This window comes from Crocodylus siamensis, chromosome 7, assembly GCF_052110815.1.
Source record: "Crocodylus siamensis isolate JL-2025a chromosome 7, ASM5211081v1, whole genome shotgun sequence".
NCBI classification, from domain to species: Eukaryota; Metazoa; Chordata; order Crocodylia; family Crocodylidae; genus Crocodylus; species Crocodylus siamensis.
The window spans coordinates 48,766,279-48,783,796 of record NC_143401.1 but is presented as its reverse complement, the minus strand read 5'-3'; the positions used below and the strand labels follow the sequence as shown (position 1 = coordinate 48,783,796).

The window sequence follows — 17,518 nt, the reverse complement described above, 5'->3', positions numbered from 1 at the left end:
TCATAATTATCCCTTTGAAACAGCCAAATTGACTGCATCCTGTTTCAATGTCCAACGCCATTTCCAGATAACATAAAGAACATCACTAGTTTTCCAAAACATACTTCAGAGAACAACACTACTTGTCCAGTAAGAACAAAATCTGAAAACTCATACAAATATTCTAGTTCTTACCCCAGTCTGAAGCACATATTTCCTGAGTTGCTGACAATTTAATCAAAGCCTTTCAGAAATCATTTATGTCCTGTTTTTATCGTTTGCTGTATTTCTCCATCTTCCTGAAGAGAGAAAAAACATCTCACAAACAAAAGCAAAGTCATATCACCAAATACCTGAGCACTGGTTTATTCTGAGTTCTTCTGTTCCTATGGATTATTCACTGCTGAAAATCATAACTATTTATGACACCATGGCTACCATCTGTGGTATCAGACAGTACTACTGTATGTTAGAAGTTAATCAGGAATAGAACAATTACAAAATGGATCTAGTTTTCACACATGTTCTTAATAATAACAACAAAAAAAAAGTCCAGCATACTTAATTCATTTGTGAGAACAAATGAAAAAAATGACAGGAATAACTGCAGCTGTACTGTATAACTTCAAAAACAGAAAGGAAGAAAGATTACTTTCATAATTTATTTTTTTAAACTGAGATACGAGTACATGTAAAGAACAAGCAACTTCCACAACCTTGCACTCAAAGTCATGATTGCTTATCCATTTAAAACAGTTGTGTTGGATAGTATCACATTACAGACAATTAGGGAAGAGGAATATCAAGGCAGCTAGAAATGTTTGGTTTTACAATTAAGTTACAAAGCTAGTAATAGTTAAGTAAAAGGCAAGTGAAAATATTTTTGCCACTCTCAAAAATAGATATAAACAGGTTCTCTACAACAGCGTTTCCCAACCGGTGTGCTGCAGCACACTGGTGTCCTGTGAGGCAAGTCTAGGTGTGCCATGGAATTTTGAGCCGGAGCCATGCCCCCGCCGGCTGCTGCCATGGGCAAACAGACAGACAGACGGGGGACGTGGCTCCAGCCAGCGATTTGCATCCGCATGCTGTGTTCAGACACCCCCAGCCCAGCCGCTAACCCCACCCTCATTCCCCCGCATTTAGCCGGTGTGCCACAGAATAGGAGAGTGTAAGTGTGCTGCTGGAACCAAAAGGTTGGGAAATGCTGATCTAGAAATCATATAGCCCAGGGGTCAGCAACATATGGATCCAGCCTGCAGAGACACTGGATCTAGGTCAGTGAACTAGAGGGCATTGTTTATGAACCGTGCTGGGGATAGACAGCTTCCAGTTGTGCTTGCACTGCTGCCACTTCTCCTGGCTCTAGTTCAGGGGCAGGCAATTATTTCTGGCGGAGGACCGCTTACCAAGTTTTGGCAAACTGTCAAAGGCTGCATGGGTAGCCCTGACCCTTGACAGGTGCCCCACCCCCTGCTCACCATCTTGTAACCGGAAGTCCCACCCCCTAGCCCACAGGCGGGCAGTTATTTCAGGCAGAGGACCGCTTACTGAGTTTTGGCAAGCCATCGAAGGCCATATGACAGACAGCCAGAAGCAGATTAATATTAATTTTCTAAATTTTTTAGGGGCCCCGCAGGCAGGAAAGACTGGCCTGGCGGGCTGTATCCTGCTCGTGGGCTGCATTTTGCCCACCCCTGACCTAACCCCTGCCACCCGCTTTGCCACCAGAATTCCCTCCCCTTGCCCCCAGAAGCACTCATTTCAGCAAGGGGTTATGCCATCTCAGAACCAGAAAAATACCAAATTATATTCTAAAAAGTGATCATCTACAACATTCATTAATATGGTTTCTCTCACATATTTTCAAAAAATATTTTTGTCCCAATTCACATGCATTTGTGTAGCATACACAGAGGTGATTGTGCAATAGCTTAAAATTAAGTCTTATTATTATATACTGTGGGGGGTGGATAAAAGTTTGTGGGGACTCTGGGTGGGCATGGGGGGAGGGCAGATGGGGTTTGTGCATGGAAGTGCAAGGGGAGGCGTAAGTGCATGTGTATGTACATGGGAGGGCCTCCACAAGCAAACACACACACTGCCCCGTGCCAGCGCACACACGCACACTGCCATGCTTCTTGTTAGCTCACTCACCCCAAGCCACTTCAGCTGCAACTTGAACCCAGATCTCCCCCATGGTAAGCAGGAATGGTGCCATACAGCCATCACACACACACACATTGCCCCACGCCCACTGCCCTGTTGCCCCGCACTATGACCCCATTTCCTTAGCATGGCCCATCACTCCCAACTCACAGCCCACCGCCCGCCCCTCTCCCCCGAACCACAGCCCCCTGGCCCTGCTAATGCTCCTCACTCCCAAACCATAGCCTCCCACCCTCCCCAGGTGCCCGAGGGCCAGGGCCAGGGCCTGCAGGCCCCCCCCCCGCCAGCAGTGCCTGAGCCCCAGCTGCTCCCCGCAAGAAACAGCAGCTGCCGAGGCCGGAGCATGGCCCCCCTGTTCTCACTAGGCAGCAGAGGCAAAGCAGAACCCGTGCTGGGGGGCTGGGGAGCATGGAAAGGATGTCAAGGAGAAACAAAGCAACAGGACATAACGGAATGCTTAGCCTCAGACAAAGGTTTGCCATCTTGGGAGCCCCTTACCTTTGCATCCCGTTCTATTCATTTGTAAAATACAGCAGGGCTTGCACTATTTTCTGAAGTCCTTATTACAAATGCCAAGTGCAGAAGTTACCCACTGTTAGTTAATCCCACTCGTGTATCTATGCTCATGCCTGAACAAATTATTCCATAGTTACTAGGTGTGAAAAAATCTGCCCCCCCCCCCGCCCCCATCTCCCTGGAAGAAGACATTCCAGCCCCCACACCCATTCTCACTCTGCCTGGTTTTGGTCAACCTGGTCACCAGGCAACCAGGCTGTAAAAATGCCTGAGCTGATTCCCCCTAAGGTAAGTGGGGCAGAGGGCGCGGCACAGCTGAGGCAGATCCAGAGGGGAAGCCCTTTGGTGCCGCTTTAGCTTGCCCGACAGGGAGCCGTGCTCCTGAGCCACGTGCGGAACACTGCGCGCAAACAGGCGCGCTCTGTAAGGGTGCGCCAGCATTTGCGCCGGCGTTCGCGTAAGGCGGGTGTGAGGTAGCTCCCTGGGGGTGCAGCTCTGTGCAGCAAAGCAGCGGGCACACCTCTGCAGGCATGGTGATACAGACACGGAGCACAGCTGCCAGGGGCCCCGCCTGGGTGCTGCCGCCTACCATGGGCTTTTCTGAGGCCTCCACCCAGATGGAGCTCATGGTGGAGTCGGTGGCCCCTTGCCCCCCTGTCTGTGGAGGGGGCTCGGTGGGGTCCTGGGGTGCAGTGGGGCCTGGAGGTCTCCTTGCCTGTCCCTCCTGGGCACGACTTACGGCCCTGGAGGAGCGGGTAAGTGAGCTCCAGGCTGCGGTGAGCAGGCTGAGGGGGATCAGGGATGCAGAGGACAAAATTGATGCCTATTATTTCTATTCTCTGCAGGCTCGGTTGCCCACTGTACAGCCCCCACAGGAGACGCATCCAACACAGGAGTGGAAGAAGGTGCCCAAATCCAGAGCTGCTAGGCCTAGAGCGGTGGAAGCTCCCCAGGTTCAGCTGGGGAACAGGTTTGATGCCCTGGCAGCTGTGACGGAGGAGGACGGTGGAATGGCCTCTGGCAGGGATGATGATGCCACTCCCCACACAACAGGGAATGGGCAGAGAGCGAACACCAGGAGGAAGAAACGCCAGGTCCTGGTGATCGGAGACTCCATCCTATGAGGACTGGAAGGTCCCATCTGCCAGACCGACCCCTGGACACGACAGGTCTGCTTCATGCCTGGGGCTCGGGTCAGGGACATCACGGAAAGGATCCCGGCCTACATCCCACCTGCAGACCAGTACCCCATGGTTGTCGTCCATGTGGGTACGAATGACGCAGCCAGGGGCAACCCTGACCGCGTTATGAAGGATTTCAAGGCTCTGGGAGACAAGCTGAAGGAGATGGGGGCACAGGTGGTATTTTCCTCTCTTCTTCCGGTGAGTAGGCGGGGACGGTGACACGAGGCCTGCATTGGCGTGGTCAACCGGTGCTTATGCAGCTGGTGCCGCCAGGCAGGCTTTGGGTTCCTTGATAATGACTCATGCTTTCAGGCGGGGGACTTCCTGGGGTGGGATGGGCTTCATCTCTCTCCTAAAGGCAAGCGTGTCTTCTCTTCCAGGTTGGCTGATCTCGTACGGCGAGCTTTAAACTAGCCTTGCCGGGGTAGGGGGCTGCAGGAAGACGAGGAGACGCCATCCAAGCAGGACAGGTGACAAAGGCAAGGAGCGCTAAGGTAAGAAACGGGGGTCCAGACAGTCTCCATAAACGGGGGGTGGCACACAGTCTTGCAAGGCCTTAAATGCCTATATACCAATGCTCACAGTATGGGGAATAAACAGGAGGAACTCGCCCTCAGAATAGCTAGTTCAAACCCGGATATCATAGGGCTAACAGAAACATGGTGGGATTCATCCCATGACTGGGCAGTTGGCATTAGGGGCTATAGGCTTTACAGGCGGGATAGAGAAGGAAGGAAAGGTGGGGGTGTGGCACTCTATGTCAAGGAGCACTACACATCCTTTGCCAGCAGAACGGGATCAGAGGAAGGGCAGGCTGAAGTGCTCTGGGTCAAGATTCAAGGGGACCGTGGAGAGAGTGATTTGACGGTGGGGGTCTACTACAGACCCCACAACCAAGGGGAGGAGCTGGAATGGGAATTTTCAGGCCAACTTGCAGTGGCACTTAGGGCAAGGGATGTAGTTGTCATGGGCGATTTTAATTACCCAGACATCTGCTGGGAGGAACAGTCAGCCAGGACGGACCGTTCCAGGAGGTTCCTAGCTGAGATACAGGACCTCCACTTAATCCAGGAGGTGCACAGTTCCACCAGAGAAAACGCCCTGTTGGACCTGGTCCTGGCCACAGGCGATGACCTGGTAAGGGGCCTTCAGGTTCTTGACCACCTGGGCAATAGCAATCATAGCTTGCTGGAATTCACCATCCAGCACAGGGTGTCAAGGGCCTGCAGCAAGACAGTAGCCCTAGACTCTAGGAGGGCCAACTTCAACAAGTTGAGGAGACTAGTGGGTGAGGCGCTGGGGTCCTTGGGGGCAGGGGAACCTAGAGTCCAGGACGAGTGGTCGTTCCTTAAGGGAACGATACTCAGGGCCCAGGGGGAGTCCATCCCAACAAGAAGCAAGCGGGGCAAGAGTGCCTGGAAGCCCCCATGGCTCACCAAGGGCATCCAGGAATGCCTGCTTGCCAAAAAGGTGGCGTACACCCAGTGGAAGGGGGTGCTATCTCCAAAGAGGAGTATACCTCCTCTGCTCGGGCCTGTAGGGGGGCTGTCAGGAAAGCTAAGGCGGACATAGAGCTAGGACTAGCGTCCAAGATCAAGGATAATAAAAAGTCCTTTTTCAAATACATAGGGAGGATGAAGAAGGCACTGGGTAACGTGGGGCCCCTGCAAGGTACGCTGGGCAATCTGGTGGTTGCGCCAGTGGAGAAAGCGGAACTCTTTAACCAATTCTTCACCTCCGTTTTCTTGTGCAGGGACCGGGACTTCCCCGCTGTGATGCCAGATGGACTCGAGGGGGATGTCTCCAGACCGCAGGATGGGGAGGACTGGGTTAGAGAGCTTCTGGAGGGGCTGGACCTGTTCAAGTCAGCAGGTCCAGATGCTCTCCACCCCAGGGTGTTGAGGGAGCTAGCTGGGGTTATTGCAGGGCCCTTGGCATGGCTCTATGAGCGCTCGTGGTGCTTGGGCCAGGTGCCAGATGACTGGAAGATAGCTAATGTGGTCCCCATCTTCAAAAAAGGGAAGAGGGAAGGAACAATGGACACAAATTATTGGAGAGTAGATTTAGATTAGACATCCGCAAGAACTACTTCACACTTAGGGCGGCTAGGAGCTGGAACCAACTTCCTAGGGAAGTGGTGCTGGCTCCTACCCTGGGGATCTTTAAGAAGAGGCTTGATGACTACCTGGCTGGACTCATTTGAGTCCAGTCTTTTTCTCCCGCCCAGGCAGGGGGTCAGACTTGAAGATCTACAAGGTCCCTTCCGACCCTACTTCTATGATTCTATGACTGCCTTCCATTGACTCACCCAGAAATCCAGCATTTGAAAGACAAAGACCCTACAGAAATCAGCTAACCCACTACTGCAACACAGACACCTGGAACTGCACGTCGTTGCCTGAAGTGCACATGTTCAGTACACCAGGGCTGACCCTTGCCTGGGCATGCCTCTGCCACTAGGGTCATAGATATGCTCCTATAAAAAGGGGTAGTGAAGACAGACCCACTCCACTTGGAGCAGCACTACATGAGTCTTGTGGGTATGCTCCAGGAAGGGGGATGGCTGAATGTAGGCACCCCAAGGAGATTCCCAAAGCATGATTTTGGGCCTGGCACAAAAGCAGGGGGACTGGACCCGATGATCTGTAAGGTCCCTTCCAGTCCCTAATAACTATGAAGCAATTCTCGTTGAATTAGTATTGGTTAGGTGATTTGGTTGTTCTGGTGGCAAAGGTCAGGGATTAGGGCAGGGGTGGGCAAAATGCAGCCTGCCAGGCCATTCTATCTGGCCATTGGTTGTATTTGGTTGTTCTGAACAACTAAAGGCACAGTACACCCTACCACTTGGGGAAATATTTTCCCCGAAGGTTCCATTCACTAAATCAACCAGGCTGCATCGCCTTTCCTGGTTATATTTCAAACACCTCAATGACAAAAAAAGTCATATAAAAATCTCTCATGTTCCTTTAGGATTCTATTGCACTGACACCTATGCCTTCATGTAAAATAAATCAAGGTTTTCTTCCAGGAACTCCCACTAAATGGATTGCTGGAACCCAAGTTAACACAACTCACTAAGACTCATAACGCAAGGCTGGCAAGCCATTTGTATTCGTTCATGTTAATGTTCTTTTCTCCCCTTCTAAAATGGTTTAGTTATTTGATTCAAATGGCAGTGGGTGCATCTACATGTGCACACTGCTGCAGAATAAACAAATTAGCTCCGCAGTAAAGCATCACAGTCTACGTGTGTACCTGTATTAGAGCACAGTAAACTAAGTAACTCTACCATCCACTAGTACTATCAGGAACAGAACTACCTTATGACAGAGTACTTCACTACACTGAAACACAAATGTAGACGCTGACCAGGGGCATAAATTGTGTCCAGTCAAACCAGCCAGTCAGGGGCCTGCTCTCCCCTGGCTCAAATTGCTGCTTGTCCTGGACCCATCTATAGACACTGTGCCTAGGAGCAGTTTACTCTGACTCAAACTTTTCCAGAGTTTATCATGTCCAAGGGAAGTGGTGCTGGCTCCTACCCTGGGGGTCTTTAAAAGGAGGCTTGATGCCTACCTAGCTGGAATCATTTGAGCCTAGTTTTTTCTCCTGCCCAGGCAGGGGGTCAGACTTGAAGATCTACAAGGTCCCTTCTGACCCTACTTCTATGATTCTATGTCATATTAAAGTGCATGCCCAGATAATAAAAATAAAGCTCGTTTTAAAAAGGAAGCTGCTTTAAAAATGTGACATACTAGAGCTGAGTTTATGTAATTGTTCAAGGATTAAAATCTCTCCTGAAGACAAACCCACAGCATTTTTACTTTTTTCTTTGAATATCAGATTTAGTTAGGGTCTTTTAAGTTACTCAAATGTATTTGTACAAATATGTTGTTAGTTCATTCAACACAAAATAAGAACCAAGAAGAATTAAGTTATTCCCCTCAAGCTATAGAAGTGTGCTTTCTAATCAAGTAAATGTTGGACTGTGGAATGTGCATCAGTGCTGTTTTGTACCAGGAACTCCCTTATGCCAAATTACACGGCTCTCCATATTCCTCCCATTGACACAAGGGAGACACGGAAGTACACTTAAGCATATTTTGTAATATGAAATACATGCCAAAATCATTATCTTGAAATGTCCACCCCCACAATGTGCCTCTAGGCGGTGTTTCAGAGAACTACAGGGTTGGAAGGCAATGAGTGTCATTTGTCCAAACACCTTAACTCCTAGGTCATCCCAGACAGATGTCTACACAGCCTCTTGAAAAATCTCTAAGGAATAAAAAATGTGGAATCTCCTAGGCAGTTTTTCCCCACTGTTCTTAAAGTAAAAAGATCTTTTTTCTAAAAGAAAATCTAGATCTACTTTACTACAGCCTAAACCAGAGGTGAGGAATTATTAAGTAGCCCAGCAGCTTGAATGAGTCTTGGTGAGCTGTCAAGGGCCGTGCACATAAAATCTTTTAGAAGATATCGTTTTAACAAATTACAGATAAGAAACAAAGCATATACTAAAAATCAAACATCTGCTATAACATACTTTAATTTTATTTTTAAAAAATATTTTTCTCCCAATTTTTTTGGGGAGAAGTGTTATAGAGACGAGGGCATACCTGCATAAATTAAAGTTTTAGTCTTGTATGTTGTGGGGGGAGTGCATGTGTAGGTAGGGTGGGGTGGGGGGCTATGTGTGTGTGGTGGAGGTCAGCCATGATGAACAGAGGTAAGAAGGGGGAAGGGCAAGGGGCATGTGCAAAGCTTGCCCGAACAGCGCAGTGTAAGTACGGGTACAGTCCACCACCCCCTCCCTGCTCCCCCTACACATCCATCCAGCCCACAGTTGCCCCCACAGCACTCTGCATGAGGCCAAACCCCACCCACTCCTACCCAAGGCAGCCCACACTGCACTTACCCAAGCTTGCTGATGGCCCCAGCCCCAGTCAGCACCCAGAGCTTCCTGGCAGGGCAGCTTCTGCTGCTTCACAGGTACTGTCTGGCTCCCACTACCTCGAGCAACTCCTCTTCCTGTCCCTGCTGCACCGCTCCAGCTGCCTTCCACCCACTCAGCTGCCCACAGGTGGCTGCTTATCATGCCGAGTGGGCAGAGTAGGTAGAAAGCAGCTGGGAGCTGGATCCCTATGCACTGGGGCAGGAGCTGCATGGCTGCAGCTTTCCCCCGCCTGGCCGGGTGTACGGAGTCTGGTGCACATCCCCACAGCTGCTTCTGCTTCTCCATACTACCTGCTGCCCAGAGCACCATGTTGGTACAATACAGGATAGGGCTGCAGGCCCCAGAGGCCCTGAGCCTGGCTGGACAGGGCCGTGAGGAAGAGGACTAACCCAGTTCAGATACTCAGCAAAGATTCCCGCCCCCCCCCCGATTCTCGCCTGCTACATCTTGATGTTGAAGCTTTGTTTGTCGGGAGGTGGTTTGCTCTGCTGTGTGTTGGGGGCTCAGTTCTTCTTTTGGGTGCATACTTCCCCTATACCCCATTCAAGTACCACCCAGTTGTTAATGTGTTAGTCTTGCCCTTGGTTCTCAATGGGCATTTTCTTTCTTTTCTTTGACCTGTAGGCCTGCAGTTGCCTTGGGCCTGGCTCCAGGACATGACAGCTATGTTGGCCCCCAATGGTTGCTCTGTTAAGGCTCATTTAGTGGAAGAGAAATAAAGAACACAACAAAGCAGGAAACTGGAATTCAGGTAAGTCTCTCAGCCCCTAAGGCAGGTGTGGGTAAAATGCAGCCCGCAGGCCAGATGTGGCCCGCCCAGCCATTCTATCCAGCCTGGGCCCCTAAAAAAATTTTAAAAGTTAATATTATCTGCCCTGGGCTGCCAGTCATGCGGCCCTCGATGGTTTGCCAAAACTCAGTATGTGGCCCTCCTCCCAAAATAATTGCCCACACCTCTGGTGGTGATCTCCCACTACAATAATTGACCTCTGGTGGTGACCTCCCACTACAGAACACTGTGTTCCTGAGGGAGGGCAGGCTATTCCCCAAGCCCCAGCCCTATCAAATAAACTAAATCAAAGAGAACATAGAAAAAACCCTGGCAATTTTGCCTTCAAGCTTGGGCAATTATCTCAATCCTAGACACTTCAGCATTGGTTCCCCAGCGCCTCCTCAATGGAGGTCTGTTCCCACTGAGGGATGGGCCTTTTCCTGGCCCTTCATTAACTACTAGCCAGCTGCCCGTCAAGAGTGACCGGGGGGGGGGGGGGGCGGGGGCTGGGATGGGGTGCCAGCACCCAAATGCCCCATGCTGCCACTGTCCTGCCTCTTGCAGGGAATGGGGTGGGGGAACCAAGGCCAGCTTCCCCACCCTGTCAGGTTTGGAATTGCCCACCCCGTCCCCCAGCACGGCTTCGGAATCATGGCAGTACTCTCCCATGCTTGGAGCACTCTGATTGGCTGTTTCAGGCAGGCAGGCAGGCTTAGGTTTTTATAATATTATAATACTTCTGCCAAGGAACGGAGCATGGCTTTTGTCCCAGCATCTCTACAGCTCCAGCCTGGTGCTGGCTTCTCCCTCTCCCTTTTCCAGGTAGCAGAGACTCAGCCTAATAGGCTGCCCTGTTAAAAGTGGACATGAAAGGAAACGCAAATGAAAAACCTTGTTCAAAGTGCTGCTGGCTTTCTCACGGTCACTTCATCGCCCAGCATGGCTTCCAGTTGGCTCTCCTTGCCTTCCTCACTGCTGCCAGCTTGGCATCTGTGTCCCAGGCTATTGGAGCTCCTGGGCTAAGAATCAGCCCTTTCCCTGGCTATCAGAGTCTGTGTTCTGGCATCCTGATGCTCCAGCACTGGGGCTTTCCTCCAGAGTCCATCCTGCCCAACATTCAGTCTTAGCGGTGGACCAGAAATACCAGTGCAGCTGCAAGGCAGTCCAATCCAAATTGAACAGCTGCTAATAAAGCAGGGCTCCCACAGCAGCTTCCAGTCTCTTGTTGTTGCCAGCTCCAGCAGGTCAGGTGAACTGTTTCCCTCGGCAGCTGTGGATTTAAGAAGGGCTTTTCTTGCCTCTTCACAATACAGCAGGGCAGGAGGGGAAAGAGGAGCCTCTAGAAGCAGAAGAGGCCAAGCAACAGCTGGAGCAGCCCTGCCAGGGCTAGGGCCATGCTGTGCATACTGGCCAGGGCTGGGGCCAGAGTAGGTGGCAGGCACAAGCGAAGCTGAGGCTGCCCTGGGTTGGAGCATGCAAGGCTTGGCCCCATGCAGAGAACCATTCCCAATCCACTTTCATCACCTTTTGCCACCCTCCTCCAGATCCTCTTGTTTCTCCAAGGTGGTGCCCAAAACTAGGACCAATACTGTACTCTAGCCTAACCAATAACTAGTAGAGTGGCTCTGTCACTTCACATTACTGACTCACGCTGAGATCCTTCCCAGCAGCATACTATCAAGCTGGTTATTTGTTGGACTTTTTGTTCTCCCTTTAGAATGGCACCTTACTTTTAGGCTTTGTTGAATTTTACTCTCATTCCTAGTTGTGTCATCTAGAAATGTAATCAGTTCACTATTTCGATACCCAAATCCCCAATTGAAAAAAAAGTGTTAAATACCACTGAACCTAGCACAAGGCCCAGCGCAAACTCATATAAGACCTCCTGCCAATCTAACAATCAAACCACTAAGTTACTTTGTGCTCGCAGTAATACATTTACCTAGTGGTGGTTCAGTCTAGCACAGCTGTTCTCAACCTTTTTTGGACCAGAATCCATTTGAAGACATCCATGTCCAGTCCTGACCCAGTGACCCTCACTCTCAACCCACTGCCCCCCATCCCCAGGCCCCAGCTCTCCAGTGTGTGGGGCACGGGGGTGACCCCAAGCAGCCCCTTCCTAGCTAGAACTCTGCCAGCCGGTTGTTTTGAATCTTTTCACAAATTCTTGCAACCCACTTTTGGGACATGACCCATGGGTTGAGAGGCTGATCTAGCATCCATTCCTCCAGTTTGTTTATCACAAAAGCATGCTTGCCACCAACACTGAGCATGCTACACCCCTATGTTTGCCAGTGGGCTTCTGGAAGGAATGAAAACAAAGCAGCAGCAGCTAGAAAAATAGTGTGCGACTTAGGGAAAGTCACACGAAACTGGAAAGTAGGAAGAAAATATTAACACTTCTTTGGCTGATTAATTCTGCACACTTTAAAGCCCACTGAGCAACACCTTGTACCGATGGACCTACTTAAATTTGCCATTTCACAGATTTTGCAGAAACTGCAAAATCTGGAATTGTCTGCAAAAAATCAACAAAAAGAACAAAACTTTAAAACAAAATCCTGGTACCTGGTGGGCTCCAGGAGCCCCATTAATCCTGTAAGCAGCATACCAGGTGGCCCCAGCAACTCTGGGCAGTTCTTTTCTGCAGGAGCTTCATCCCCTAGCTCCTGCCAGGGATCTAACCCTTGCTGGCCTCAGCCCTGGGGTTGGTATAGGCCCAGTGCCCTGTCTTCTTCCAGTCAGCTGACTGGGTGCAGGTGCAGGCTAATTCCCTCATTAGCCTGCTGCCATAGTAACCTGCACCTGTGGGATGTCTGCCTGGCTCCTAGGGCCCTCTCTCTAGGCAGACTCTTGCCCTTAAAAGAGCTGGTACCTTGGTGCCCTGCGACACCCCCCTTCATTAACAAATAGGCACTGTAACCTTGAGAATAAAATGAACAATCTGCAATGGTTATTTGTGGAAAAACAACTTTAAACAATGGTTTCAGAGACTTCTTAGCTGGGCAAAAGTGGGTGAAAATTCATCCCTTCCCCTGACAAATGTTGAGTTCCTATACATAAAAAACTTAGGTTACTGCATTTTTTAATAGTATTAGGACTACTACCCGCCCCCCCCCCCACACACACACACTTTCAGAAATGGCCAAGGTAGGGTTTTTTTTTGCCAGAATGCTCTACATTTCAGTGGATGAAAAAACAAAAGATTAAGCAACTAAAACAGGCTCTTACAGTCATCACCTGCGACTCCACATATAGTACAGGGGAACTAGATCAAGTATAAACTTGAGCATTTTGGATATTATAGGCATTGTACACTTAGCAAGTGCATGCGTTAGTGGGCAAGAAAGGAGATGGTGCTTTGCATGTCACATCTAAAAACCACAAGACAATGAACAGTCATTCACTCTCTCTCCCATCATAAAAATGCCTCTGGGCACAGACCTGCGCCTCCTGCAGCAAAGCCTCAGGAGGTGGGAGCAGTCTGGAGGGGAAGGGGCCACCATGGCACCCTCTCTAAGTCATCACCTGGGGCTGGTGTCCCATTTGCCCCCACTCCCCTCCTAGCTACGCAACTGGGGGGGGGGGGAGGGAAGAGGAGGTGCTTCGGAATTGAAAAAACACTACACACAGGAGAACATCTACACTTTAACTATTAACTCTTTTTTTTTTTTTTTTTAAACAGGAAAGAAAAAACAAATTTTAAACAGATTAAAATCTGTTAGTCTGCTTTAAAAGCAAGAAAATGTGATGCACTTCTGTTTATCTAGGACACTATTTCTTTGTTCACGTCAAAAATATTACTACAGAGTAGTCTGATATCATCCACACCAGGCTGTGACTAACAGCTAGCTTGTGCACTTTCTATGAGAGAATTTACATTTTAACAATCTATTGTTCTCAACAGTTATAAGCACAATTGGTCCGATTCTACAAACAAGGAGGTGATTCTTTATTTCCATAAGAGTCTTTTAAACCCCTGAAGAAAGACATATGAAAACAGTATCTACAGGAGTAAACAGATTTTGATTCAAAAGGCTGGATACAATTGGTAGAGTCTGTAAATATTACAAAACAACAAGTAGATCTCTGCTCTAGACTTAGCTTATAACTATTATCAGAAAAGTTCAGCTTAATATTTGCACATCATTACATTCAGACCAAGATATTTGAATTTTCATTCATCTTACAGTGTGCAGCATCACTGCAATAGGCTGAGGTATAAAAATTGGATCAATACTGTACGGATGGATACCAGGCATAATGAAGCATTTACATGGCTAAGTGAAGAGGTTTCATGGAGGGCTATTCAGATCAAAAGATAGGATGGATGAAGGGGAGAAATGGAGAACAGAGACTTTCACTCCTTCTTGAACTACTGAAAACAGTTCAAGCCCTGTTACAAGGTGTCCAGCAGCTGGAGCACAATATTTTATCTATAGGATACTGCATACCTTAGGGGAGGAATTGGGGAGCCACAGAAAAGGCTCAGTACTCATTCAGAGCATGCTCTCACCTCAACTTAACGTAAACAGGGTTAATTAGGTACACAGTGTTTATTTGGTCCCATTAGCCCTGAATTTGACTAGCTTTCATCATTTTTTCATAGCTTCTAATATAGTCATTATCAAGGCTGCTGTGTACTTAGGGAGCTCTCTTCCCAGGACTGTAAAAGCTGTGATATTAGCAGCCCAGAAATGGACTAACTACCATCATTTTCAAAACTTCTAAATAGTTCTCTGACAGCTTCTCCTCTCAATGTTTCTGGTGTAATTAGGATACTTCAGAGTACAAATGAGACTGTTACAATTCATATACAGTAACTGGAGAATAAGTTAAGTTCTATTCCCTAATACTTTATTGTCTCCTCCTAAAACAGCGATATGCAAAACAGGACAAGTAGCTGCTCGTTTCAGAAGAGTGATGCAAAACTTAGTTTATATGAATAAGTTTATAGGTATAAGAAGTGCTAATTACCACATTTACTCAGTCATTTTGAGTAAATGTACACTCAGCTCTTTATATAAACATGATCATAAGAAACTGAAGCTCTCCAACAATGATTTTGCTTTTACATTTTTAACACCACAACAGGCTGCCACAGATGGCCGACTCATCTTTTACCCTCATCCCAAGTGCCACACCAACATTACATGTTTCACACTAAAGCTTCTGCCTAAACCCTTTTGTCACAACTGCAGTAAGTGGCTAACGTCTGTCTACAGCTTTCACTCCAAGCAAGACAACTGACTAAAGGTTTTTCTTCTCCAGCTTGATCATCTAATGAAAAGCCTGGAAAGCCTGATGCTCTGCAAATAAAAACTTAAAATTGGAGGGACAACTCCTAAACTCCTAACGGAGGGACAAAGCTGCAGCAGAGAAACATGCCTGATGAGGTGGGGGGAAAGGGGGTTCCCCAAGAGCAAAGCCCACAACCTCGATATTTGATGCTCCAAGTTGTTGGCATCAGAATGTCACCAGCATCTCAGAGGGGAAGGACTGTGCTCAGGACAACCATTAGAGGAAACATGGATGTGAGAAAATATGAAGAGGCCTCATCCTGGAGGGGATGAGCCCATTCAGTGCCACTCACATATGCCATGAATGAACTCAAGGCTGTGCACTGTTCACATACACCCTTCCAGTGGTCTAGCAAGGAGGGGGGGGAGGGGACAAGCAAGGAGACCGCCCTGGGTGCCAATAGGTGCTGCCCAGCCAGGAGCTGTAAGCAGCATTTTTTTTGGGGGGGGGGGCAGGGAGGGGGGGGGATAAGGGAGGGCAGCTTCTGCATCTGTGCGTGGAGTGAGGGTGGGCTGCCACTGACGGGTTGGCCCCAAGGCCCAAACTTTGTGCTACAGCACTCCACCGTATCTACCCATCCCCTGCCACCCGCCCAGCCCTGCAGGTCCAGTCTCAGCAGGCTTGCAGCACACGGGCGGGTCAGAGGGAGGGAGGAAGGACAAGTAACCCAAGCGGGCTCCGCGCTTAGGGGCTGAAGCGACGGCGCGGCTCCGACCTTCTTCCGACTCGTGCGGAAGACCCCGACCAGGTGCTGCCGCAAGCCGCAGAATCATCGCCCGCTCCGCACGGCCGCGGCTCCAGGATGCGCCCGCTCTTTTGAAGGAAGCCGCGCAGCGAAAGACAGGAGCTGAGCGGGTCAAGCGGAATCACAGGTTGCGGCCCGAATGAGTCCGGCCCAGGCCCACCGCGCGGCAGCCCCCGCAGCCCGACGGCGAAAACCGAGCGGCACAGCTCGCCCCGGCCGAGCTCAGGGAAACTTGCGGTAGCTCCGCTCCGCTCCGAACCTGAGCGCCATGCACCCCTCCCCCACTTACACGACAACGCGCGAGATGACCCACGACACCATCTCGCCACCGCCCCGGGAACCCCGCCGCGCCGCAGCCTCGTTGTGAGCGTACACCGCGCTCCCCCCTCACCGATTGGCCGCTTCCGCCCGCGCAGGCGCAGAAGGCCCGCTCAAGCTTGGCGGAGGAAAAAGCTGGTTTTGTGTATTTGCGTTTGCTGGGCTGGGCTAGGCTAGGTTAGGGAACAGCTGCTGGGGGTGGCTGAGGCCTTACTGCTTGGCACCTGCCCTGACAGCACTCAGTTCCCAGCCTCTCGCCCTGTGGCGGCGGGAAGCCTGACTCGGGCCTGGGGCAAGGAGCAAGCATGGTGCCTGGCTGAGGGAGTTCTCCTGCGCCGCCCCTGCCCAAGTCCCAGAACCAAGCGGACTGGCCGGGAGGGGGCACAAGCAGCCCCTGCAGGCTTGGAGCCGGCAGCCTTGGGGCTCCTTTCTGCCCTGTCTCCTGCTACTAACGTGACAGGAGTCACTTTAGTCTTCACCTGAAACAACAGAGGGGGCCTGGGATGGGTCACTTGGATTATTGTCAGGCAAGGTTCTTTGGGTAGATGTGATATCTCTTATTAGACCAACTAAATAGTTGGAAAACATGTTCTGTGCAAGGTTTCAGGCACTAGTACCCTTCTTCAGGCATAGGGGGAGTCTGGATTATTGTAGGGTTGTTGGTTGTAGCTGTGTTGGTCTAAGGACAGAAGTAGGCAAGGTTCTTTAGGTAGATGTGATATCTTTTATTAGATCAACTAAATAGTTGGAAAAAATGCTCTTTACAAGCTTTTGGACACAAACATCGTTCATCAAACATTGGGAGACTCTGCTGTTAAAGTTCTCCAAGGTAGAAAAGAAGCTAAAGTAGTGGTTCCCAACCTTTTTTTACTGCAACCCTAAATTGGCCACCAACAGGACATCCTGACTCAGTGCCATGGGAGAGGGGATGCTGAGGGCAGAGTACGGCAGCAGAGGGGTGGGGGAACTGCCATTGCCCTCTTTGTGTATGGTGGCCCCGCCTTGCCCATCCACCACTTCTGGGCCATGTGTGTGAGTGTGTGTATGTGTGTGGGCCCTTCATAACACTACTGAGGAGCCCCCATGACCCTGATTTGGGTCCACCCTGAGGTTGGGAACCAATAAGCTAAAGTAACCAAGAAGTCTGTGAAGAGGCAAATGAGCCGAAGTTTGGAAAACAAAGGGTAGAGATAAGAGGTGGGGGAAAGGGAAGGAAAAGTGTGAAGGAATGCAAGTGGTCAGCTAAAGGTAGGTACATGGTATGTCACATTTCAGGTAGGTTGTAATGTGTCATAAATCCATATTAAGGCCATGATTTTTGTATCCAGTAAATATATCAAGTGAAGTTCATAAGCTTGTCTACAAAAGTTGTTTTGTAAATTCCCTTTGAGAATTAGAATTGAAAGATTGGAGAGGAAGTGGTTGTCTTGTGAGAAGTGGGCACCTGCAGGTAATTAGATATTTTTGTCTTTGATGGATTTCCAGTATGCATTCATTCTGGTTTGCAGTTCTGCAGTTCTTGTTTGGTTTCTCCTATTGTAACACTTGGGAGTTCCAGCCATAGACCTCAATCTCAC

General features: G+C 49.6%; 1 protein-coding gene across 4 annotated transcripts in view; it reads right to left on the bottom strand.

Moving 5' to 3' along the window:
• REEP3 (receptor accessory protein 3) overlaps window positions 1–17,518 on the bottom strand; it is a 129,762-nt gene that overhangs the window by 65,178 nt on the left and 47,066 nt on the right. Inside the window, exons 1-2 of one of the 4 annotated variants that reach the window (XM_090058303.1) lie at window positions 15,913–15,964; window positions 15,594–15,725 (exon numbers count right to left, since the gene is read on the bottom strand). The exons of 1 other annotated variant lie outside the window; for it this stretch is intronic. In XM_090058303.1, coding sequence (XP_089914429.1) covers window positions 15,594–15,725; window positions 15,913–15,944 — 164 coding nt within the window. In that variant the 5' untranslated portion in view covers window positions 15,945–15,964. Of the gene's footprint in view, window positions 1–10,468; window positions 10,951–15,593; window positions 15,726–15,912; window positions 16,032–17,518 lie in introns of those variants that run through there. 2 more of the 4 variants (XM_090058304.1, XM_090058307.1) reach the window with 2 other exon arrangements.